The 25,165-nt window shown below is 40.8% G+C and overlaps 2 protein-coding genes across 3 annotated transcripts in view; one reads left to right on the forward strand and one right to left on the reverse strand.

Moving 5' to 3' along the window:
* The window catches only part of LOC102057437 (GTP-binding protein 10), a 59,655-nt gene that overhangs the window by 28,490 nt on the left and 6,000 nt on the right, over positions 1–25,165 (forward strand). The window contains exons 1-6 of one of the 2 annotated variants that reach the window (XM_055708925.1): positions 18,198–18,486; positions 19,037–19,230; positions 19,320–19,411; positions 20,510–20,654; positions 23,207–23,280; positions 24,263–24,315. In XM_055708925.1, the coding sequence (XP_055564900.1) occupies positions 18,454–18,486; positions 19,037–19,230; positions 19,320–19,411; positions 20,510–20,654; positions 23,207–23,280; positions 24,263–24,315 (591 nt within the window). In that variant the 5' untranslated portion in view covers positions 18,198–18,453. Of the gene's footprint in view, positions 1–18,197; positions 18,487–19,036; positions 19,231–19,319; positions 19,412–20,509; positions 20,655–23,206; positions 23,281–24,262; positions 24,316–25,165 lie in introns of those variants that run through there. The other variant, XM_027800860.2, reaches the window with a different exon arrangement.
* FAM237B (family with sequence similarity 237 member B) lies at positions 4,601–5,702 on the reverse strand. Its single transcript, XM_055708926.1, has 2 exons — positions 5,324–5,702; positions 4,601–4,626 (listed from the first exon to the last, which is right to left on the reverse strand). The coding sequence occupies exons 1-2, from the start codon at positions 5,700–5,702 to the stop codon at positions 4,601–4,603; spliced, it is 405 nt and encodes a 134-aa protein (XP_055564901.1).

Below are 25,165 nucleotides of genomic sequence, written 5' to 3' on the forward strand. Positions count from 1 at the left end.
TAAGTACCTTTTCCATTGAGCAGGGTGATGAACCTTCACATAAACACATTCAGTTCTTCATTTTCCTGGATGCCATACCCACATAGTTTTTGTCCAAGTCCATTTTGAATTCTTGAATTGCTGCCTTTAGCGTCAGGACTTCTGACTTCTCAGTTTTCATCTAAAGACTAAGCAGCTTGTCTGTGCCAACAGTTTCTCCAAGCCTGTTGGAGAGACATGTTGAAGTGTCTTGCTCCTCATGGGTTTCTCACAGCTCTTTACCTGATCTTACTATTCTGTTTCTTGGATTATTTCCCATATTGTCTCCAACAAGAACTCACCCTTTTCCAGCCTAGCACCTCTATAATACCAACACAAACTTGTGAACACCAGACCTTTTTGTAAATGACTCAGTTTCTAAGCGAATGTCTCCTTTCCTAACTTGGGCAAAGCCGCAGTTAGTGGTATTACAATACAGCAAGATACCTTGAGGCTGTTACTTCATCTTAAAACCAGTTGCTATCCAGCCCTATGGCATAAATTGCTGTGGCACTGCAAGGGGTGCTGTGAGGTACAAGCTCTGGCACGTGATCTGTCATTTTTGCCTGTAAGCACCATTTTGAGAAAAGTACAAGCTTTCACTTTGTTAAATGCTAACTGGAAAAATGGAAATAAATTTGAGCTAAACAGGTAGAACTTAGCTTCCAACTCCTTTTTTTACTTCCTGAAAGAGGGATGGGGGCGGGAGGGGGGGTGTATGAGCATTTCTTAAAAATCTTTGTCCCTATAACAAGACATAACAGTGCTAGCATTAAAAATAAAGGCAGGTTTTTGTTTCAATATTATCTACTTAAACTTTATAAAAAGAAAAACCCTAAGAAAATAATGAAATAAACCAAAACAGCCATATGAAATGGCACTTAAACTTTAGAGATATCTCCACATATGTAGCTTCCAAAGATCAGAAGCATTTTCTTAAGGGCAGGTCTGTTAAACATTACATTGTGAAGATAGTCATCTAGTACTTGAGCCAGAGAAATGAAATCAAGCTATGCTAATTTAATTATATTTCTATGCCGGCCCTTTGCTAACTGATAATTTTTAAGTATAACCTGGTTTCATGACATTTTTTTCCAAAATCAGCTGCGTAAAGTTTGTTTTGTTAAACAAGCCTCTATGTGTATTTCTTGCCTGCCTGCAAGAAAGATAAACTAAGGTGTACAGAGATTATCTTACTGAAGTTCTCTGTCAAGTAATGTCCTGTTCAGTTGTTTATGTTTGTATTTCTCTGACAGCTCTTCAGCAGCTATGCTGCTTTATTACTGTTTCAGAGAATATGAAAATATATCTACACACAGGGGTGACCACAAGTATGCTCCATTGTCTTTTCACAATTAAAGCCAAACAATAAATATTTGACTAGGAGAACAAAGACTGTGACATTTAGGGATTTTTTTAAGTGCTTGCACATAAGCAAATGTGTGGGTGACTCGTTGCTATCGGCAGCAAGGCAAAGGCCCATTTTTTCCAAAAAACTCGTGTAAGTCCCTCCAATTTCTGAGTAAAAGCTACAGCAGTACAGTGTAGCCCAGGTATGGATATAAAAGATCTTTTAGCTGGAAATCAGTTTATATATATGCTTATGTAAAAACTTTAAATCAGAAACAAAGTGAGCTCTTCAGCATTCCTCCCCCAGCTGCACTGTGCTTCTGCTACAAACACCCTGAGCTTGCAGGCAAGTAGCTGCAAATGCTCTTGTTAATTTTAATAAAAGACTGGAGAAGGAAGGGAACAGAATTTCCCGAAATGCTTACATTTATACTTCACAAATTAACACTAACACAAGACTTCACAGCAGCATAGACAGCATTTGATTTTTCCGGTCAGCCATGGACCATGGTCAGGCTGTTGCTGGGGGAACCCAAGGAAACTGGGCTTGCTGTTCCTGCTGTAACCCAGGGACGGAAAGAGAGGGAGCATGGAGTACTGGTGCAGGAAAAGATCATCCCACTTGCTGTTAATTCTTCTTGTAGACACCCCAGGGGTAGCCAGCTGGCTCTCCATGACTGTCATAAATAAAACAGGTATGTCCACATGCAATTTTTTTTGCTGCTCTGCTAATGATACTGCATGAATTCACTTTAGGATAGAATAAGCCTTGTAGTTAAAGTATAACGAATATAAGAAATATATTCTAATGAAATTAATAGTTGCACAACAAAAGCTGCTATGAAATCCTCTGTACAACCCTGTACCAAGGCTAAGAACTTATATTTACTCAAAAATGTAGGTGTAGTAATTAGGTCATGTAACCATAGTCTGAAAGAAATAATTAATGAAATAACTGATCAGAGAAGGAGTCTGTTTCTCTTTCTTTAACTTTCTCTAACAAGGGGCCTGCTTAGAAGTTATCTAGAGGGAGCAATTAAAAAAAACAAGCGGAAGAAACAGATGGTTGACAAGGGCATAAATTAGCTCAGACCGATAAGAACACTGCAAACTGGCAAGATCATCACATACCAGACAAAAGGTGAAAAGTACACCGTGAAGAAGACCTATGGCCTTCCTCCCAGAGACCCCTGCCCACAATTCTTGGAGGAATATGCACAAGCCCAGAGGACTGATAATCTAATTAACATATGAAGTGAGAGTAGGCGGGATTAGGTAATGACTATGTATAGGCATTAATTGAATATTCATTGTTTTATTGTATAAATATAAGATAATTAGTTACTTTAAACATGCACGTTAGGCGGAAGGATCCCCCATGCATCCAGCGTTGCCAATAAAGGATACTCAGGCACTAAGAAATTTTGACTTCGTTCTTTAAATCACTATGTTACTGTTATTTGTATCACCTGCCCCTTTTGCAGACACTACAGATTGACTGTAGCAATACATTGTTCAGGTATTCTGGAGCCAATTATGATAGCTGCTAGGCACCTTTGTCGCATGTAGAAAACCAATTAAAACAAATACTTAAAGTCTGAGAAAGGATGGAGCTTTTAAAACTGCATAGGATACCTTGCTCTGGCAATCCATTAAAAGATCAATAATACAGGGAACATTACCTTTAAAATTATATTACAGTTTTACACTTCTGTAGGTGATGAATACAATTACTTAAAAGTATGAACAAGGGGAATTTATTTATCTGGTTAATGAAAGTTAAGACACTATTTGTTGCAAATGCAATACAGTACATTTTATAAACAATATTGCTGGAACAGATTAGACGATGGCTCTCAAATAGCTGCTCATCATAATGCATCAATTCCTGCAACTCCTGGGTTTGGGGGAGTCATGACTCCCTCTGTTTGCTCAAAAGAAAGGGCGTATTTAAAATATTTTTTGTATCAGGAACTTAACAGTGATATTTACAGGTAAGAAATTTCTCACTCCTTTTGTACCCTCTCCTGAATACTGTAGGAGATTTATTTTACAAGATGCAGTTCAATATTGTGTTTATCGAAATGATCATTTAAAAATCTATGAGAATTGTTGGGCATTGTACAAACTACATCTGAACTAGGCATTATGTGGGATGGATCTCTTGTTCCTTACGAAGGTTTATATGCTGTTACTGTGTAAGAAACATTTCCTACAATAATTAAACCCAGTTGGGATCTCATAAAAGGCTAGAACACAACAGGGACTGAACAAACCGCATTGTCTAAGGAGTAAAGCAGAGAACAGTCAGCTTCTCTGAGTGTTCCCATTTGTTCTCAGGCTTTCTGTGCTCAGGAGAAATGGATTAACTAGATGGTTAATCTCCCCAAATTAGTTTACTCTTGCTGGGTGGTTTCTCATAATGGGAGCAGTAGCCAAGCCAGTCTCTCGCTCTTTCAAACCACTCAATGCATGGGTCTCTTCTCAACTGTGATGTTGCCTGCTATGACAGGGAAGGATGGTATCACCTTATTTACCTGTGTGAATGTGTAAATAAAGAGTAGTCTTGCACAAAGTAGTTCTTCATGTAGTAGTGGTTTTTCAAATAATATTAATAGACAAAAAGAATGACTACTATTCAGACCCTGCTGCATAGAAAAATACTTTAATCAATCCATAGCCTAGACTAAGCAGTGATAAAATAAAAAGTTTAGACTGCACAGGACATTACAATTAGCATAATCCTTCCCTTTAGCTTGATGTCACACTTTTTTGTAGTTCTTAAACATAAAATTGATTGTATGTGCGAGACACCATATAAAGTGACCGTTGACATTTTCTCCATTGCTTAATGTATAAAAATATATTGGGTTTCCATCAAAATTAAAAGTATTGGAAAAGATGAACCTCTACAAAAATACAGCACTGGTTCAGACTTACAAGCTTACCTGAGAGAACTAAGGTGTTGACTCAAAACACACAAGCATTCACACATGCAGTGGGAAAAAGGCAGCCTTGGTAGATTGCAAGACAGGAAAGCAAAAGTAACAATGTGGGAGCTCACGTACTTATCAGTTTAGCAGTGATTAAGTACTTTATACAAAGAAGAGGGAAAATAATGTTGAACCATGCCAATGGATTTATCTGGGCATCTACAGTATATGCTGTGCTTTTTTCCTCCTTCATTTTGTTGTTGCCTTGCTAAGGTATCTTCATTTTCTCCCCTTTTGGCCTAAAATGGGTTGGTAAAAGCAGATCCTGCAAGATTATGAAAGAAAGGTAGTTATTTTCCAAGCAATATGGTTAGGAATGTTAGGATTATATGATTGCCATGTTCAACCTGGAAACCTAAAACATCTAAAGGTACATCAAAAGACTGTTGTCTATTACTGAGGAGGAAGGAAGCCAACAGATCTAGGACTGGTTAATAAGATGTAAAGCCAATCACCTCTATGATCCCTGTTCAGACTCATCCCAGACCACAATGACCAGAATTTGTCACTGTTTGATGATTCACAGTGACCATGAGATCACATTGTGTGTCAACAGTTTTAATGGGAAGAGCAGGTGTTCAAGTGGTCAGGGATTTGAGCTTCCTTTCTCACAGAGGGGTGATTCCCCAAAGTTGAAGGAAGTCCAAATCCAGGAAACTTTTAGTATTGTAATATCATTTGTATGCACACAGTGATTAAACAGAGAATGCAGCATGCACTTCCACACCCTCCCACAAGCACACCCAACATTTCTTACAGTGTTAAATGTAGAAATGTAGTGCCCTAACTACCTTTGACTCATGTTTTGTGAAAGTAGCTACCACTGAAAGATGCAAAGAGTTTTGACAATTAGAGACAGAAAACTAGAAATTACTGCATTGAGTTGTCTAAACAATCAAGGATGAGGATGGAACAGTGGTTCAGTTTAATGTTTGTACATAAACACCATATCCTACAGTTACCTTCTAAAGTTCTATGTGAGTACGTGGAAGAAAATCTGGGAGTTAATTGTCTTCTGCCCATTCCATGAGATCTTGAGAGCACACAGTCTACATACATGTCCCAGAAGTTCTGAGCTAGATCATTGAAGAGGTCATTGTGCTTGGGCTTAGGGGATTCCTTTAGGAACATCATGAAGTCCCAGAGAGCAATGACCGTATCCGCTACCTTGAGTTTCTTCATTTCCACCAACTCATGGGACGACACCTCCCAGCACTGATGGTCAATCTGACCCAGGCTTGGAGGAGTTTCTTTTTGGTAGTCTAGATTGGCATAAACCAAATTCAGTATCAATATACAGCCCAGCTGAAGATACCACCTTCGTTTCCATACAGATTCCATGCTTCAAGATACCTGAAATAAAGTGTATAAAATTACAGTGGTTCTGCCCATTATGTAGTTCATTCTCACATAACTTTGAAGGATACTCCAAGAGAAAATTTATGCATATATACAGAAAAACATTTCTTTCTAAACCATGGAAACGAATTAGTCAATGAACCTTAAGACCAGAGCTAGATTGGCACCTAGAAATTGTTAATGCTGTTTAGAACATGAAAACCTGAAGCAGAAAGTTTGAAGTGGCCGTAGCCTATGTCAGAACTGCTCGATCTCAAGGCTTCTTCCCTTAAACTCCTGTGTTTGGATCATCAGTAAAATCAGATTAATAGCAGATGCTTAAGGAATCCTAGTGATATGCTATTCTAAATGATTGCAAACAAGAAACAGAGTTATAAATAGGCAATCTTTCATGGAACAGTCCAACTCAGAAAGGTGGTAATGAAGGAACAGTAAACCAGACCATTCCACTGTATTGGGTGAGCGTAGGCAGGTTATGAACTCACTCAGTAGCTGTGCAAGACCAGAAAAAGGCAGATTTCCTTCTGGCTTATGTTAGAAAATAAACTTTTGGCACAATTATTTCTGGCATATATGCAAGCCACAGAAACTATCTGGAGAACTGGAGTGGAAAAAAATAACAGAGGAAGCATAATGAGAACTTAAAATGTGACAGAACATGTAATCATTATTATACAAGGATTCCCTCTGGGAAAAGTGCAGTTTCCCTATGATGTATATTCCATACGCTCAAAGCAGGTTTAGATAGAACATCACTAGAACACCTGAAATTTTTTTATCAGTCCTTCCTGTCAAGATAAAATACAGTGGAAAAGGAGAGGAAAGAGGAAAACAAAAAAAGGACAAGCGAGCACAGGAAGAAGTCTGAAGGAAAAAATGACAGTCAAGACTGTCAAATAGTACCCCTTATTTTGGTGTCCTGAATCAATTCTATGTCAAATAGTTGATACCATGGTCATTCCCACAGTTTCCAATCCAGAATGTAAAATACAATTACAAAATTATGCCAGGTTTTGTTCAGATACAAGACAATCTTTTGGGCAACTGTGCAGATTTTACTGGGAACTTGGCCAGAATTGCAAGTGTGCTCTCCCACTCAGAGGATCTTTGGATGCTGGCAATATGAAAAGTTAGTCTATGTCTTCGAAGAGTTAACACACCGACGTCCTCCCTGCAACTCCTAGGGGTGCAATTAGAGAGGATAATCCACAGATAATACAACATATATGTGAACTGTCTATGAGAAGACAGAGTCGAGGTGACACCATGGAGTTCACAGTTGTATCAAGCTGGGTCAGGAGACAGGACAGCTTGAAACAGGCCTTTTTGCTGTGGCCACAGGGTTCTGGATTATTTTTTAGTTTAAATATGCTATTACACTGCTACAGCCACCCGAGGTCCATAAACTCATGTACTCCTTTACCTCACCTTCAGGGCTCAAGGGAATGAGACAGACAGATACCCCCCGACATAAGTCCTTTCTAAAACTTCACCTGCTAGTTACATTTCAGCAGGATTACCTGCCTCAGCATCCTCAGAGTTTATGGACATGCATTAAAGTTTCTCTTCCTTGGCTTGTTAGAAAACTGGCTCTGGGAAACAGGCAAGGATGGAAATGCTTCTCTTCTCACTCCCACTTCACCAGGCATCAGCATTTAAAGGACACACTAGCAATTCAGCCACCAAGAACAAAAGCGGCAGCCGGGAAGCCACCAACATTCTGAGCCGTTTTGATTTGATGTTTCATTCCAGCTAAGAACTAAAATGCTAAGGGCCCACTTGAACACCTCAGACAGGAGCAGAGACCAACAAGCCTCACAGAGACTCTGAACTCATAACTCCTACTATTCAGTAAAAGACAGGCGAGTTTCACAAAGGCAGTAACTAACACGCCGCGGTAGAAGTTATACTTACGGCGTTTCTGCCAGGAGGTGGAAAGCAGCAGCCTTGACACAACAGCAGTCAGCCACTTGGAGAAAAAGAAAGAAATTCATGAGAGGGCTGCGAGTGCTGGGCAGCTGCTGGACGCTCTGAGGGTGCCAGGATTACACTGCACAGGGACAGCTCTGCCACTGGCGAAGCAGCAGCAGCAGCAGCAGCGTGGACTCGGGGCAGTGGAAAGGCGGGGGGGCTGTGGCTGTGGCAGCCCCACCTCCTTCTGCAGCAGGCACCAGTGTCAGCCCAGCCTGGGCTGGGGTCCCACCTGCAGGCACTGCGCCTGTACGGCTGCCTGGCTGTGTTCGGTGAGGGGAGAGGCAGGGGGCTGTCAGAAGAAGGGAAATACAGTGGATAGCAAATCTTTCTCCAAATCAGTAACACGAACGATCTCCTCATTTTATAAATCCATCAGCAATCCTGGCTGCCCACCAGAACAAGCGCCCATCAAAGACATTTCAAAATAATGTGAAACGGATGTACAGCCCAGAATTTATAGGCTTATTTATATAAGTGCATCCACTATTCCAGCTCCCTTTTTGCAGAAACTCCCCGACTTGAGATCTGTTTTACATTGTTTTTTAAGATCTCCTATAATTTGGTTGCCAGGGAGGTTTTCGATGCTATTTTACTTTTACTTGACAGCATCCCCTCCAGAGGCTGGTGCCAGAGCCAGAATTCACATCCCACACCTTCCAGCCAGCAGCAGCCCAGCTGTGCCAGCTGTTAAAAACCTGTTTTCTGATGTTTTGTTCCTGGCCAGTTATCTTCTATGCCAAGGAACTAGGCTCACATTTAGAAGAGCTCTGTTTTCTGTGAGAGACAGAAGCTTATGAAGGAGCTTAATTAGATTTCTAATTCTTTCTTTCATATGAATTCTTATGATAAACCATTGTGATGTCTCATCAGAATTCTAAGATCAAAAATAGCTTTTGTCCAGCTGCTGTAGATTTTCCACCTGTCTGTATGTTCTGGGTTAACCAAGCCAAACCCAGTACAGTATACAAAATAACTTCTATATCCTGCTAGTAAAATGAGGGTAAAACCACCATTTTAATTGACAAGAGTGTCAGGGAACCCAGAGCATTAGAATTTGTAAAAGGCCATTGATGGAAGATGATCTACTAGTGCAAAGTCTCATCCTAAGGACAAACTTCTTTCCATAAATTTGCAGTTCTGCTTCTCCCTCAGTCCTCACAGCTCCACACCCAGTGAGCTGGATTTCTGGACCCTGAGGTGTCTGTTGTGCCTAATCCAGGACAGGTTGCCCAAAACTGAATTATATAAGGGTAAGGATTATTACAGCTATTTTGTCTTGCATAATTAAAGCTTAGATTTCTCAACATGTACATTCAAATCACCTCTTAGATCACCAAGGAAAATTGATTGGGTCATATTCTAAAATGCGGATTATTTTTGAGAACTCCTCATACATTGCATACATGCTTTTTAAACTCTCCAAGGAGACTTCCTCTATCAAGGAAGGTCATCAGTCTTTCACCTTCAAAGGCACTAGAGCATATTCAAAGTCTGCCAAAGTAAAATCATCAGCAACTAACATCATTAAACTCAAAGCATTTTTGCAAATACACTAAAATTCTGTGCTTCTTTCCAGTGCGCTGGGGTTTGATGTCATTATAACTCCATAGGTATCTGCCTCTTTTTACATCACAAATTCCTACAGCTGGGATATGCAACAATAACAGTTATGAAAAATGGCAATGCCATCGAGCATGCCTCAGTTTCAGGATTCCTGTGCCCACCTCTGCACTGAAGGGCTGGATTTGAAATACTGAAGTTCTCTGCTTCATTGGTGTCTCAGTACAGCTCATCACTGTGCAAGGCAACGCCGCAGATGGGAGTGACACAACTCACTCGTGTAAGAGAGAAGCAGCAACAGGTTTATTGGTATAACACAGTGATTTAACCAAGTCTGATAGTAAATGCAACAGTGGTTTAACAAGATTCGATGGCAAGGAACGCTTCATTAGTTACTGCACAGAGGGCAGAGTCAGACAAAACTGTCAGGGAGACCCTCCCACTGAGCCATGAGGTGCAGAAAGGACCCCCTGGCGTTCCGAACTCCTCCTCAGAGGGGAGATTGGATCCAGACTTGGTTTCAGACTCGGTCAGCAGTTTATATCTAAAGGACTATACGTGCGCAATCAATCTCTTATACCACTTAGCTAAGATTCCAAAGTTTAGCTCTTAATCACCTATTAAGTCACCTATTAATGCTATTAATCACTACCGAGAAACTGTTTCGGCGAGGAATCTCAGCCTCGAGGAATCTCAGCCTTGAGGAGTATCTTGAGAGGTGTCCCTGCTCCAGGGGAGGTCCTGCCGTGCAGCCCGCTGCCATGCAGGAGAGCCCCACAGGCCCTGGGCTGTCCGTTATTTATGGAGTGGATAATTGACTCAGTCACATCTGCATACTGAATACAGGAGTCAGTTTCTTTCACACTTGGCTTGAGCTGGACCTCGACCAGCACTGTTAGGTGGGCACCTCAAATTAGCCCTTGGTTATCATGCTGTTATCTGCTCCCCCGCCCCCGCATCGCAACCAGACACATCCATTCTGACCCCCCAGGTGGTTATCACTTGAGCATTGCCACAGAAACAAAGGTCAGGATGGGGGGGAGCACACCGCCACACAGAAGAAGAGTTCATAACCTGAGAACTACTTCACAAGGGATGTCCCAGCCCTTTTCATATTGCATATAATGGAAGGAAGTTGTTTTACTTCCTCCTTACCTACCAAGGACTGGAAACTGCTCTTGTCAGAAGAAAAGGGCTGGGAGTTCCTGTGGCCCAGTGCCAGTGGTACCACAGTGGTACTTAAGAACAAGTGCTCCAAAAGTCATTTCTGTGACAGCCTCACAGAAATTATTACTTTGTAAAGGCTGTTGGAAGGTTTACAGCAAATGTCAGGTATCTGAGGCACTGGCACAACTTGGGCTCCCCCACAGCTTCACTCCTATTTAAAGAAAAGACGTAAAATTTCAAAAGACTACTGATCAAAGTATAATTAAAATGCTGCATCTGTCACACAGTAGAAAATCACATCACTCTGCAGCACTGTGTCCATGTAGAAATCAAACTCCACTGAACCTATACACAAAACCAGCAGCTCTCTCCAAGGCTGCATGTATAGTTTGACATCAGTAACTCTCCTGTACAAGATGTTGCCTGGAGGAACAGTCTGCTCTACAGCAGGAGAGGGCTGATGTAATTAAATGGCAGCTGCTCCTTTCTTGAATTCAAGTGTCACTCAGCAGCTCAGGACTATAATTTGAACTTTATTTTTCTGTATGGTACATTATCATATATGAAAAACAATGTACCCAGAATAATGATGTCTGAAGCACCCCAGCATGTAAAACTGATAACAGTCCTGGTTCCAGAGAACCTCCTCTCTCTGAAGGCAGGCATGCATAGCTGATGAGAACACAGGACAAATATGTAGTAAAATTGGGTCTGTTAGGGTTTCACAACATGCTTTGGTGGAGCACAACATGACAGGAACAGCCTGTCCTTTCAAGTGGAAATGTAATAATTTCTGCTATGAAGACAATACATACAGTACTTAAAGGCAAATACAACAACATTCAGAATAACTAGCTATCTTCTTGAAGCCTTTTCAGCTAAGCAAGTAAACACCATTTCAAAATCTTGTTTCAGAAAAGTAAGCCATGCTTGAACCTACACAGCTATATAGAAGAAAGCATCCAGAAAACTGGAATATAGTTACCTTATCTCTGAACTCTTTGTATCATTGAAAGGAACTAAAGCTGTATTAAATGTAATTACTCCTTGAAATTCTAAAGCAGCATTCATAACCAAGGAGATTAAACTGTTAGGAAAGCTGTACAAGGAACCTACCTTTAAGAAAGCTCCTTCTTATCACTTATCAAAATAGCTTTCAGTAAGTTTTCAAGCGAAGAAAAGCTTTTCCTCTTTTAGTTTGCTTTATGCACTATCGAATGTATTGGCATGATCAATCTCACAGTGAAACAGTCAAAATTTCAAAGACATTTAAAGGCGTGTAAAGGAGTGGGTAGTTGCACATCTGCTTGGCCACTGCAACAATTCCTTCTTGTCCGTTAATTCCCACTTAAAATATCTAGGTGTAGTAGCACAGGATACTGGTGCACATGGTGATTTCATTCTACCCCAACAGCCACTGACAGAAACCCTCAATCCTTTTTCTTCATCCTACAGATTTATTTTTACCACGCTCCTCTTGCATTTCCTAATCTAATTAATAAATTAACCATTTTTAATCTTAAAATTAAGTATTCCCAGAGTACAATTACAGAAATCAAAGTGCTAAGGAACCTATCTTTCTTAGGAAAATACTTTCAAATAAAAAATTATTTTTAAAGTGACACCTCATCAACAATCTTCTCTTAGGAATCTATTCAGGTGAAAATTGTTCTGAAGGCTCTTTCATATTTCACTTTCCTTTATGCTATTAGGCATCTTTGTCAGTCAAGCACTAAGGGATCATCACCTATGGGACAATGCCACCCAGAAGGAGGAACCCATTAATTTAAATTGACAGAGATCAAGATTATTGACAACCCATAACCCTGCAGGATGTTCCATGAAGTTTGTAGGACAGAAGCACCATGAAGAGAGACACTGATCATGCTTACTAGGTAAGCATTGTTAGTATGATTTCTGTTTCAGGACAGGTAAGGTCAAGCAAACTCAACCTGTGACCAGCTTCATAAAATCTAAAAAGTACCTGAAAGCTACATAAAAGCTTGGGTTGCAGGTGAAAGCCCTTTAAAACCAGAGACCTTGTCCACGTACTTGGGAAAGCAGGGGTTTTTTTCAGCTAGTACCTAAATATAAATGGAATTTAGGCGAAAACTGTGTTGTGCTCTCCATTTTGCAGAGGTTCAGGAAGAATTCAAAAGATGCAGGATATACCACATGTAAACCACAAACTCCGGCACAGCTGTTTCACACAGTGAGTTTTATGACATGGGATTAAGGACAAAAGCGGCTATTTCTGTGATTTTGCGTTTTTCAATTGATAACCAAACTTAGGCAAAATAAAATGTTTCCCTCAAAATTCTTCCAACATCAATAGTTTTCCTACAGCATGAGTTTTGAACCGTTGTACTTCTGCTTATTCTTTTTATTATTGCAGTTGAGGTGCCTCCATCTAGTGGCACTTTATTGTACTGAAGAGTATATCCTTGGCATTGGTTAAATCTCTAAAAAAAATTTTAAACAAAACTGTAGAAGTAACAAATCAAATTTTTAGAACATCTGGACCTTGGATATGTTGGTGTAGTTAGTTCTTTCAGCTACAAAGGCCTTTATGCCAGCTTCCCAGCATTGCTATGAACCATTGTGTGCATGTTTAGAAAGGCAAAGAAATAAAATGTACTTGTATTTAATTATTTCAACTCCGCTTGAAAATAAAGCTATGTTGCTAAAATATTTCAGCTTAATTTAAAAATATTTCCATCGTAGTTAGCTCTTCTCTAGGCTAAGAAAACCAGCACATAAAGTACAAATTTAAAAAAACCCTGCTGCTGGATGCTTTAAAATTGTAGACAGAGATTTTATGGCTGCTGCTTCTTAGAGTTAGCACTCTTAGAGACAGCACACTACCTAGTGATTTATATCACGAGAGAAAAGAAACAGAGTTGTAGAACCATGATTTGATGTAGCAGTACCCTTGTGATTTTCAAGCAATCATATACAAGTATGTGAATTACACAATAAGAACAGAAAGAGCAGGAACTGAAACATTATTTAGTATGAAACTCAGCGTATGCATTGGCTACATATAAATCAGTCTAGAAAGCTTTAAAATGTTATCAGCCTTCTGTATGGCTGAGTTATAGATACCTCTGTGACTATACATCTGCACACTCTTACGTAAACAGGATTCAACTGAAAAAACAAATTGAGTCACCCTCTGCATCACTGATCAGCTGCGTCTGAAGCAAAGGAATAAGAGCATCATGTTCTACAGCCCTGTTACTTTGGTTCAAGTATGGCACACCCGCTAGTGACTGAATTGCCAACGCAAAACAAAATGAAAAGCTGATAAGAATCAGTGCTGACCTGGAAAAACAGAGAGTCTCTTCAGGTGACCAGATTTATTTTTGAAGCCAAGTAAACAAACCTTCTAAATATCCTCAAACTTCAGAGTTTTAAATGGCTCAGTTTCAGTAATTTTTAGCATCTTATATGTGTGATCATGTACTTACTGGTATAAAAGGTTCCAGAGAATGCAAAATGGCACATTTCAAATTAAATGTTGCTCATTTCCCTGCTGGTATGAGTTGTTGGCAGGGGCTTGCTCAGTGCTGAAATAAATCTAGTATTATGTCAACAGATTTAACACCTTCAACTCAAGCATACATAGGAGACTAGTTTTTCTGTCTTTCTCTTTTTCGAGGTTGAGTTTGGACTGATTACTTGAGTTGAATTAACATTAGTAGTTCTAGCATCTCTGAACCAGTCTACACATTAGCCTGTTGTTGGACCGGACCTCTTGCTGTGTGTTAAGGAAGTTCAGCACACTGAATATAAGGCTTTGATAAGTCAACAAGCTACAGACCCAGCTGCTCTCAGTCACAACAATTCAACAGTACTACATTCAAACTGTTTGCACCACAAAAACAGAACAAAGCACGAAAACAGGAGGTAATTTGGCCTATACTTGTATCGGTATCCAAGGAGAGCTCAGGGCCTATGACTTGATCCTTTAAGAACTTTGCTGATAACCTCCTTGCCATCTGCAACTTCCCTGCACTTTTTTTGTCTCACTTAAAAGTTCTTTTGCTCATCTCCTTTTTTTCTATTCTTTCCTATCTAATGCCAACATCGTATGCTTTACTGAAGTCACAGTAGCACAACCTAACTTTTGCATATATAAAGATTTCTGAATCTTGCCTACTATTCAGATTGGACTGACAAGTCCTTCCCACATTACGAACCATAAATCTGGACAAAATGTTCTGCTGTTTGTATATGAATTGGCATGGTAACACAGAACAGAAAGGTCCACCTGAATGATAGGGCCTAGTTCCCTGCCACTATGGAAAGCTCTGTTGTATAATTGTCTCATAAATTTATCAAGCCCCATGTTAAAAGCAGGTATATTTTTGCTCCCACTAATTCCACAGCAAAGCTGCTTCAAAATTTGATCGTTGTAATGACTAGAAACATTCTTCTAATCGTCAGATATATTAATGAATAGTACATATCTGTTTGTACTTGTGTCAACATTGCCCTGCAAATTTAATGGTTTAAATCCTTCATGTTTACTTGCCTGATATATTTATAGACAGCACTCATATCTCCTCTGTTTTTGTTTTATTGAGGTAAACAAGCTTAGCCATCCTAAAAACTGTTTGTACGAAAGGCTCTCAAGCTCCCTGATGATGCACCTAACCTCCCTCTTTCCCTCTTTCAGTTCAACCTTAGCTCAGCTGTAGAACAATTAACCAGAAGTTTTCATAGTACCCCAAGTGAGATTTAATCAGGGCCCTAAAAAATGACATTAATACCTCCCCACTTCAAATGAAATACACCTCCTGAGATACTCTCTGTACTTACACAGATTCCTAAGTATTTATCTTTACCAAACTTCATCAGAATGCTCTTACTTTTTGTAGGAAATTTGATAAAATTGTATCGAATAAGATAACCCTAAAGCCAACACTTTAAGCCTGACATCTTCCTTTTCAACCTTATTTGTGGCTATCTCACTTTATGACATCTATCATCCTAACCCCCACATTCTCATTCCTTCCTGGGTGATACCAAATCAAAGGTTTATCAATAGGGTATTAATACAGAAAATCTGAGCTTTTCCAAAGCTTTGCATGAGACTGAGATGAGGCTTTGGGGTCTGTGGTTAGCTAGTATTGCAATTAAGTTACAGCGGTCAGGAAATAACACAAGACAAAATAGCAAGCAGCAAAAAGCTTTACCATCGGTCAAACTCTACTATCCATGCTGTTTTGCCATCCTTCAGAGGCCAGACCACACTCCTCTTTGACTCTGTTCCGTATGGGTTTCTCTCTCACACTCCTCAGAGCTATTTAACCACTTTGCTGTAGGATCATAGCTGCACATGGTCAAAGCAAGGCCACAGCTGCGTATTATCAACGTCAATCAACCCACTGTCTTCGTTCCCCTGCAAGCTAGGTCACTTCTTTTTCAACGATAAGCAATTACAGTCCAAGTTCAGCCCACCTAACTTCAAAGACTTGACAGAGAGAGACAGGGATCCACAGGGAGCCATTCATGATGTGGCTTGTCTTCTGGAGAGACCTCTTGCCACCGAGTACAGAAAGAGTCTCAGTCAACAAGCCCCTCAGCAAGGACCCCTCAGTTAAATGCCTCAAGTACAAGGCCAGACCCATGTTTGCTATTTTCCAGTCATAACATTCTTAATAGATCTGTTCAAAACACTCGCTGGTAGATTTTACACACCAGCTATTTCAGAACTGCAGATGTAGTCCCCACGATCTGAAAGAATGACATGGAGTTTTGCAGGGTTTGCTGCTCTAACAATTTCTGCTCTGCCATTCACGCGATCCATCTTGCATCTCTCCACGTGGTGAAACTGCTTTGTCACTGAGGAAGGGGATACTTTGAATCCGAAGAATTGTAGACTCACTAGATAACAGTCACGTCTTCTCCTGTTCTCCCATCTGTATCACTGAAAAATCTCATGCTCTAAAAATTCTGTAACAGCATGATACAAGCATGTCCAGTTGGTAGAAATTAAAAGTATTTTTAGCTGAAACAGAATATGTAGTTGAATAGTAAAAATAACATGGAACAGTGGAAAAAACGGGTTAGTAATAGCAGAGTGAAAAGCTTTCGAACGTACTTTTTCTGTACATGTAGGTGGAAAGAAAAGGTTCATAAAGGGGACTAAGGCCTTCTAAAAATATTACTAAAAAATCCCATGGAATATGACACTTCAGACACACACACACAAAAACATTTCATACGGTGGTATCTTGTAAAATTGTATTCAATTGAAGTACGCTACTATTTTATTCATTCATGAAGACCATCAGAAATAATCGTTCTGAATGACAGCCACTCTTCTTCTGTACCTTCTTCTGAGCAGCCCAGTTGCAAAGTAAACAGTTTGCTTTTGTAAGTCAGAGAGAAGTGTGGGTCAACTGAAAAGCATGGGATTAGGAATTTGGATTTTTTATTCATTCTTCCCTGACTACTTATAAAAATAATTATTTTCCTAATTTATGTCTAAAATTTTAGCACATTGAAGGTTCCTTTGCCCTAATTAACCAACGACTACATAGAACTATATATAGGTAGGTCTTTTAAATGTAGGTTTGCCCTAACTTTTACAGTGTACAAAATAAAGCAAAATTACAGCAAACATTAAGACCAAACAATAATATGCAGAAGAATCAAAACAGGTAACTATTATTTTGCAAATGTTTGCAAATCCAGTTTCCAAATCTTGTGTCCTAGGCCATGAAGCAACTATGACCAACCAACCAACCAAACCAAATTTACATTCTTAAAATGGCACTGGACAACACTCACATGTTGTGATACACCCTGGATACTGCTTACATGTTCCGTGGGGCCATTTAGCATGTATATGGCACACCACTGTTTTCTAAACTGTTTTAATTATCTAACAGATAAAATCCATTGTTGAACATATTTCTAGTATTAAATTACTCTAAATGGTAATGATTCTTCTCAAGTAGCTAAGTGCAACTGGCAATGTATGAGCTTGTGGAAAGGCTGTCAGGATCAGAAGTGTACTTATTTTTCATGAGGATTTGTGCTTTTAAAAATCCCCACTGAAAATACGCTCAAAATGTCTGGAAACTACTTACCTACAAAATAAAGAATTGTGAAAGAACTAACGTGAGGGCATTTCTTCCCCAGTTTTACCCTTCTGACCTTACTAACGTTGTGATTTACAAAATAATTTCTCATCTGTGACCATTTACAAGACGCACAGCGCTGTAAGCCTTATCAAAGCCATGTACTTTCAACACGGTGTTCCTTAGCCTTACAATTAGCATCGTTTAGAAGTCAGGTCCCGATTTCTTGAGGGACTGCACGTTCGCAATGTGACCGGCAAGCCTTACGGGGCCCAACCGCCTGCGCAAAGCCAACAGGTCACTCGTGGGCACTCAGCTCCCTGGGAGAGCGCGCTGCTGGAGACCGCGCATCGTGGATTCATGGAATCGTTTAGGCTGGCACAGGCCTGGCGGCTCCGCTAGCTGGGGCCCGGCTCCCCGCCGCTGCCCCCGGGCCACCCTCGCCCCGACGGGCCCTACAGCGCGGGGCGGCCGGGAATGGGCGGAGGGCGGGCGGGGCGGGAGCGGAGCCCGCAGGTGGGCGCGAGCCGGGCCCGGCCCTTGCCGCGCCCACGGCCCCGCCCCGCCCCGCCCCGCCCGGGCACGGCCCCGCCCTGCCCCGCCCCGCCCCGCCCGGGCACAGCCCACGGCCCCGCCCCGCCAGGGCACGTCCGCGGGCGGGAAGGGCCGCGCGTGCGCACCTGCGCGGGACAGGGCCCCGCCGAGCCTCTCACGGCGGCGGCCGCTGAGGGCGGAGCGGGGGCGGCTGTTCGCTGCACGCCGCGCTGCCGCAGCCCGTAGCCGGGCGGGCCCGGGCGCTCTCACCGCCCGCCTGCCCTCCTGCCCCGTGGTTTCCGCACAGATCCCTCGGGCCCGGGCCCGCCCGCGCCGCGCCTCAGGGCCCGTCCCTCCCGCCGCCGCTGCAGGCCGGGCCCGGGCGTGAGGCGGCGGCTGCCGCCATGGTGCGGTGTGGGGGGGCGGTGCTGCGGAAGGTCAGTGCGGGCGGCGCGGGGAGCGGGACGGGCCCCGCGTTATAGCAGGCCTGTGCGGGTAGGGCTCGGGCGGCGCAAGGGCTGGCGGGGACACGCGGTCCCGGTGCCGGCCTCCCCGGGGCGGGCTGGCGGGTGGCCCCGCGGTCACGTCCCCGGCCGCTGCCCGCTTCCCTTCCCTCGGGCGCACCCGCGGCCCCCGGCGGCTTGCGGGCACAGCGCTGCCCGCGCTCCCCAGGTGCCGCTCCGTGAAGCGGCCCCGCAGGAGGCGGCGGGCGCCGCGGCCCTGGCGTGCTGTGCCCGGGGGCGCCGGGCCCCAAGCGGCCGTGCCTCGCCCCCTCCCCGCCGGCCGCTCCGCCGGGCCTCAGGGGTCGCAGCCGGGGGGAACGTGCCAGGCGTTTGGCTCATTAGGAGAGGGTTGGGAGAGTTGCATGTCCGTTTTCTGAACTTTGGTTATTGCCATCAGAGTTCTCTCGGAGCAGTGATGCACACGTTTCTACAAAACGAAATGTAAACAAAATGTAATACTGATATGAAACCGTTGTTTTGTTAGTTTGGCAACTTCATAGACAACTTACGGGTCTATGTGAGAGGAGGAACTGGTGGAATGGGTTATCCTCGTCTAGGCGGGGAAGGAGGAAGAGGCGGTGATGTCTGGTTTGTCGCCCGAGAAAGAACTACCTTAAAAAGCATTAGGGACAGGTATCCCCAGAAGCGATTTATAGCAGGAGCAGGAGCCAACAGCAGGTAAGAGTCTGATGGAAGTTGTTGTGTGTGTCTTTTCCAGAAAGCAAAGTGTCATCTTAAGTTACTAAACCTGGTTTAATTTCTCCCAGTGTTCAAGCACTAAAAGGTGAAAAAGGAAAAGATTGTGAAGTTCATGTGCCTGTGGGAATTTCGGTTCTTTGTGATGATGGCAAGCAGATTGGTAAGAACTTTTTCTTTGCTTTAATGTACCTAGTAAATACTGTCATATTTATTGATAGTATCTATCAGACATAATGCTGGGGTGTTCTAAGGTTATGCATCTTGCAAAATACGCCTGTGTTTTCCTTTGTTTGGACAAAGAGTTGACAAAAAGTACACTGTAGAAGCTGTTGGCAAGGCAAGGACCCCTTCCAGAAATTAGTAGTAGTTGGTTTGTATCGCTGTATGCAGCAGGAAGAAAATTGCCCTTGCAAACAAGCGTTGAAAGGCTGGAATCCATACTGATCCTTCACAGAATCACTGATGATCTTACAAGTTATGTGTCCGCTCGGGCAAGTGTCTGCAGCTTTACTGAATTATGATATTGCTTAAAAGATAAAGATCCTTGCTGAGTGTCAACATTTAAGGTTATCTAAAATACTTACCTGTTTTTTACTCTTCTTTCAAAAAAAGTGGTACTTGATAGTAACCAGGAAGATCTCTTTCAATACAGTGCTCTTGGACTAGCTTCCAGTGTTTCCTTGGCAGTTTCTCAGAGTTTTTCTTCTCATACTGCTCAGAGTTCAAACTAAATTCACAAATTACTCTGATTTGCCTATTTAATAAAATTGGATGTACAGCAAGAACTGTTTGTGGTGTAGGCATGTCAATGCCTAAAGGTACTCATTAATTACATACTCATATGTTGCAGTTTTCTCTTTTTTTTTTAACTGTTCTAACATTCTAACCCAAAGGGAGATAATATAGCCTGCATCTTAATGAAAAAATACAGATCATCTGAAGAGTTTGCTGTAGCCACATCTCTATTGATGCAGATTTTTTCCTTGCATTCTTGAATTCAAGTATTGGAGGCTTCAGAACTGCCATCTTGACCATAGTATGCCTTCCTGTACTTAGCACTGTTCTTGAAATGGCTAACTGTATGACAGAGGGGAATACGGGGTGTGATTGCTTTCATTTGTTTCCAAGGAAGGAAAAATACCATGACCCTGAGTGTGCACCTTTTGCAAGGAAGCATACAGCAGATAAAGATTCAAGTGGAAAGTCGCCAGCGAACTACAGCAGGGGATTATTTTTTCACTAGTGAATTTGTTTTCAGGAGAGCTTAATGCAGCAGGAGAAAGACTCCTAGCAGCTCGTGGAGGTCTTGGAGGCTCTTTGGCCACAAACTTCCTGCCTTGCAAAGGTCAGAGGCGAACTGTTCGTCTTGATTTGAAGCTTATAGCAGATGTTGGCTTAGTTGGGTAAGTATTGTAGCTTGAGAACTGATACTAGAAAACAAAGTAGTAAATTTCAAATGGGATTTCAAAGAGATTTGAGAGTTTGGAGGATGAGCTTTACTGTACCATTTGCATTGCCACTTAAATTACTTACAGTTTGCAAAAATCAGATACAGTTTAAACCTATTAAAACTAATTTAAAAACTTTGAAAGCGTTGGTGATGCTTTTGTGGGTGAAGGCTTCATTAATCAGGGTAATATATAATTTTTAATACAATTTAATTTAGCAATTATCAAAATAGTATTAGTATTTATTAAGTAAGTAGGAGGTGCAAAACAGAGCTAAGAACACTATACATACTGCATCTTCAACTTTATGGTACTGGCACAAGCGGATCCTTTCAGTAGTAGTTTTATAGAGTTTCAAAGGCTACGTAACCTACTCTCCCAAATAAACAGCCTGGAACACTGAAAAGAAATAAATTACAAACTAGAACAGTAGTTCTTGCATTTCAATGTTGCTGCTTTATAACAATACAGAAAAATATATTTTTTAAGCTTTCAACAAACTACAGTTGTAAAGGTATAGGTCTACTCAGCATCTACTACCACCCTCCCCCTACTGCCGTGTGGTCCTTATTAATAAAAACCATAGGAAATGTAAAATGACAAGGAGTTTGATGTGGAAATAGTCTAAGTGGTATATACCATTGAAGAATGGAAACTTGAAGACAGCATAGTTTTATATCTACATTTTTCTTTTTTTGCTTATTAGAAATAATCCTGCTAATAGCAGATTTATCTGAAGTCATACAATTTTCAAGTGGTCTTTAGTAATTACAATAGAGATTTTTTTTCTTGTTTTAGTGTGTGAAAACATAGCAGTTTTATGACACTAGTGCTTTAATCTTGCATTTTGGCTTGTATTTTAGCTGCCAGTTTCCCTTTAAAATTGATGAAAAGAACATCGATTGATTAGAAGAGCATGTTATTTTCTTTTGAGAGTATGAATCAGCCTCTGATGGTTCATGGTTGTACTTTGATCTCTTTGTGTTTGTTATTTTAACTTCAGTAGAGACACAAGTGGTTTGCTTGATCAGGTAAAAAACATATAGACCTGAGAAAAACCCATCAAGTTTGGGTACAGGCTGTGATGTGTAGTATAGATTGTAATTTAAACTTCAAAGAGCATATTGTATCTCAGTGGAAACAAAATACTCACTTGAGGAGATGACCAGAATAACCTTCCAGAATGTCTTTAAGGCACCTTTCAACATCAGAGCGCATTAGAACTACCCTTGATAGCAAAAGTGAATTTTTCTGGGTTTGTTGTTGTTTAAGAAAGCCCCATATACAACCCCTTTATAAAGCCCCTTAATCTAGTATTAGTCTTGGTTTTTATTAACTCATGTTCTTACTAGTTGTCCCAGTTAAAAGGTCATGATTCTGCATATAGTCAAGTGGAGGGTGTATGGTTCCCTGTGTGACACATGCCTTTGTATCTTGTGGCCAGCATTCAGTTGCCTATAGACAGTTTTCTTTGATCATAGTTGCACTGAAATGGTGTGCTGTATCTGTGAATTTGACTGGAACACAAGTCTTGTGTGGTCTTCCCTATGGAGCGGGATGCTATGAATAAGGGCTATAGTCTATCCTTTGATGTCAACATTAGCTTCATCGTGACCAAAGCTACTGTGTCTTTCACAGCTCAGATTAATCTTTAAAATAGGCATGTGATATAATTTCAGTTTCAAATTGGGTTTCCATTTCAATTTGTTGATGTATTCTGTGAAGAAGTTTTTATAAAAACTACCTTACGCCTTAAGGAACATTTTTGCTGTGGTATACAGGTGTAGCTATCCCTTGTAAAGGGAGAAGGTTTCAACACTTAGGTCTGTGCAGACCAGCTCCTAGGGCTTCACTTGCATTCTTCTTGGTTTACTTGGTAACAAAGCAGGTTAGTCCTGATTTCAGGATCCCTCATATAACTTTGTTGCCTTAAAAACACACAAATCGTGCAGGTATGTGTCTATATGCACAAAGCCTCTCACAGAGTTCGCATATGCTCTGCTGCATTTGCTAAACTGTAGCATAGACATCGTTGGAACTTAAGTTGTAGACTGTTTCATTAGCCATGATTTGTGTACCAAAAGACTGTAAATCGGTCTGGTAAGATGTGTTTTCGTGAGAGATCTTTAGAATGTAAAGATAATGTACAAAATTAGCAATAGCATGTGAATATTGAATTCAAGGAAACCTGGATGCTTATGCTGTATTGCTGTCCGAATTACATTGAAAGATTTCCCTTAAATGTATTGCGTATTTACATACCTCTCTGGCCTGCATCCTTGGGAGGCATCTTGGGAAGATTTAGAAAAATTGTTCAGAATTGATTAAGAAAAATCATAATGATCTGGGTCTTGTTGTTTTCTTACAAAAAAAGGTGAGTAAATGAGTCTACAAAAATTAGTTGATAGCATTGAATTTGACTAAGGTAATATAGTGTATTTGGTAATAAGATATACAGGAATCGCATATGTGTTTATTCAATGTATAAATCCTAACTTTCCTTCTAGGTTTCCAAATGCGGGAAAATCATCTGTGTTAAGCAAGATTTCTCATGCCAAACCTGAGATTGCAAATTATGCATGTAAGTTTATACTCTTATTTTTAGAGCAGTAATATTTCATGAGAGCAAGAAGTCTTTTCTCTGACTTGGTTTGCAGGTTTATAATAAAGAATAGGGTATAACTATGTTGTCTGCTAAATATGTCACACAGATTTTTAATTATAAGAAATACTGAAAAAAAACTTGGTGTTTCAGTGTCCAGTTCCTTTAACCACCTCAGTTTTTCATGTGTGCACACTCATAGTGCTTCAGCCTGTTGATACAGGGTCTCTATAACATTTATTTTAGTCTCGGCCTGTTTTACTGCATCTGAGACACTCTGTGGTGTGTAATACCTTCAGTCTACTGAATATGCACTACTAAGTAAGTTCCGTTGTATAAACATCTTGTGTGCTGTGGAAATAGCTACCACCTGTTCTTGCAACAGGGTAGGATTTTGGGTTTGAATCTGCCCACTGAAAAATGGATAGAACAATGTTGTTATTTTTCTATCAATAAATCAGGATTAGTTGCCTGATTATTCTTTAATTAAAAAGCAAGAGTACAAGTACTGATAATTCCTACTGACTTTCTTGTGCTACTCCTGGTTTTCTAAAGTCTTTTTATATTTTTTCCTCAGTTTGAAGTCCTGTCTCACTTTGCCTTTCGTTATTTTTCCCTACTTGGAAGCTATTTCATAATCTAGGTAGTGATCTTTGTCTGAGACTTCTCTAGCTCCTTTAGTCCCTTTTGGGGATGATGGGAACAGAATTGCAGACAGTGCCAAGTTCTGGTGAACCACTGGTTTTTTGAGCTGTCTCATCTCTCATTTTGCTTTTCCATTATTCCTTTTCCAGTGATTCTTAGTATCCCATTTGCCTTATTTTCTTTTGCTACTGAACATTTGTTTCATTTAAATATGAGGTGAGAAAGTCCTGCAACATCTAAATGCTTTGTTAAATTAACGTATTTTAAAAATGTTAAAACCAGTTATTTTCCTCCCCTCCTTTTTCCCTTGTCATAGTTACAACTATACAGCCTGAACTAGGAAAGATCATGTATGCAGATTATAAGCAGGTTGGTATAAAAGTTTATTCTGGTTGTTCAATAAAGTTCTATATAATGATTAGTTATGTTGCTTAACATAATTTCAGAAAGAAAAATTAAACTTGTAGGTTTTTTTCATATGTGTATCTATAATGTATACATCCAAAATACAGTTACAGGGACTTAATGAAAGTTGTGAAGAAAGTACTGGTTTTGTGCAGTAGTGAAAACAGAGCTTTATAGACAGATACAGTAATATGATGTCGAGCTGATTCCAGGCCAACGTAATAAATGGCTTCTCATTTTTGCTTCTCTCATTGCTGTGTCTCTAATCCTGCTTTATAATCTTAGAGTTATGAGCTTATGTCTGGAATTGAGATTGCTGTGTTCTAGTATACTTTTGAAAAGGTTAGGACTTTAAAAAAATAATTGTTTCAGAGATTAACCTGTTTGTTCTTTTAAAAAAGAGGCAAATTTTCTGCAACTTGGCTATACAGAGCGCTCTGGAGTGAGTGAGTCACTTTCAGAATGGATTTTAAACAGTGGGAAATTTTTCCAATAGCTGCAGATATGCAGTAGTGAATGGCAGGGAATTTAGTGATACAACCCAGTTACTGTAACTTACTGTTCTGGCTTTCTGGGTTGGCTGCTCCAGCTTCCTTTTGTGGTTTGGTTTGGGTTTTGTGTTTTGGTTTTTTGTTTGGTTTGTTGGGTTTCTTTCTAAAAAACTAAAATAGTATGAAGTGACAGTGATTACCTGAACAGCCAGGAATAGTGCACTGCCTGAGAGCTGAGGTACCTGGGTCCAGTTCCTTTTTGTGGTGGTCTGTAGCTCTGGAGAACTGGTGGAGCTACTGCCCTACCTCCTTAATTTTTGTGG

Source organism: Falco cherrug, chromosome 4, assembly GCF_023634085.1.
Source record: "Falco cherrug isolate bFalChe1 chromosome 4, bFalChe1.pri, whole genome shotgun sequence".
Taxonomy (NCBI): Eukaryota; Metazoa; Chordata; class Aves; order Falconiformes; family Falconidae; genus Falco; species Falco cherrug.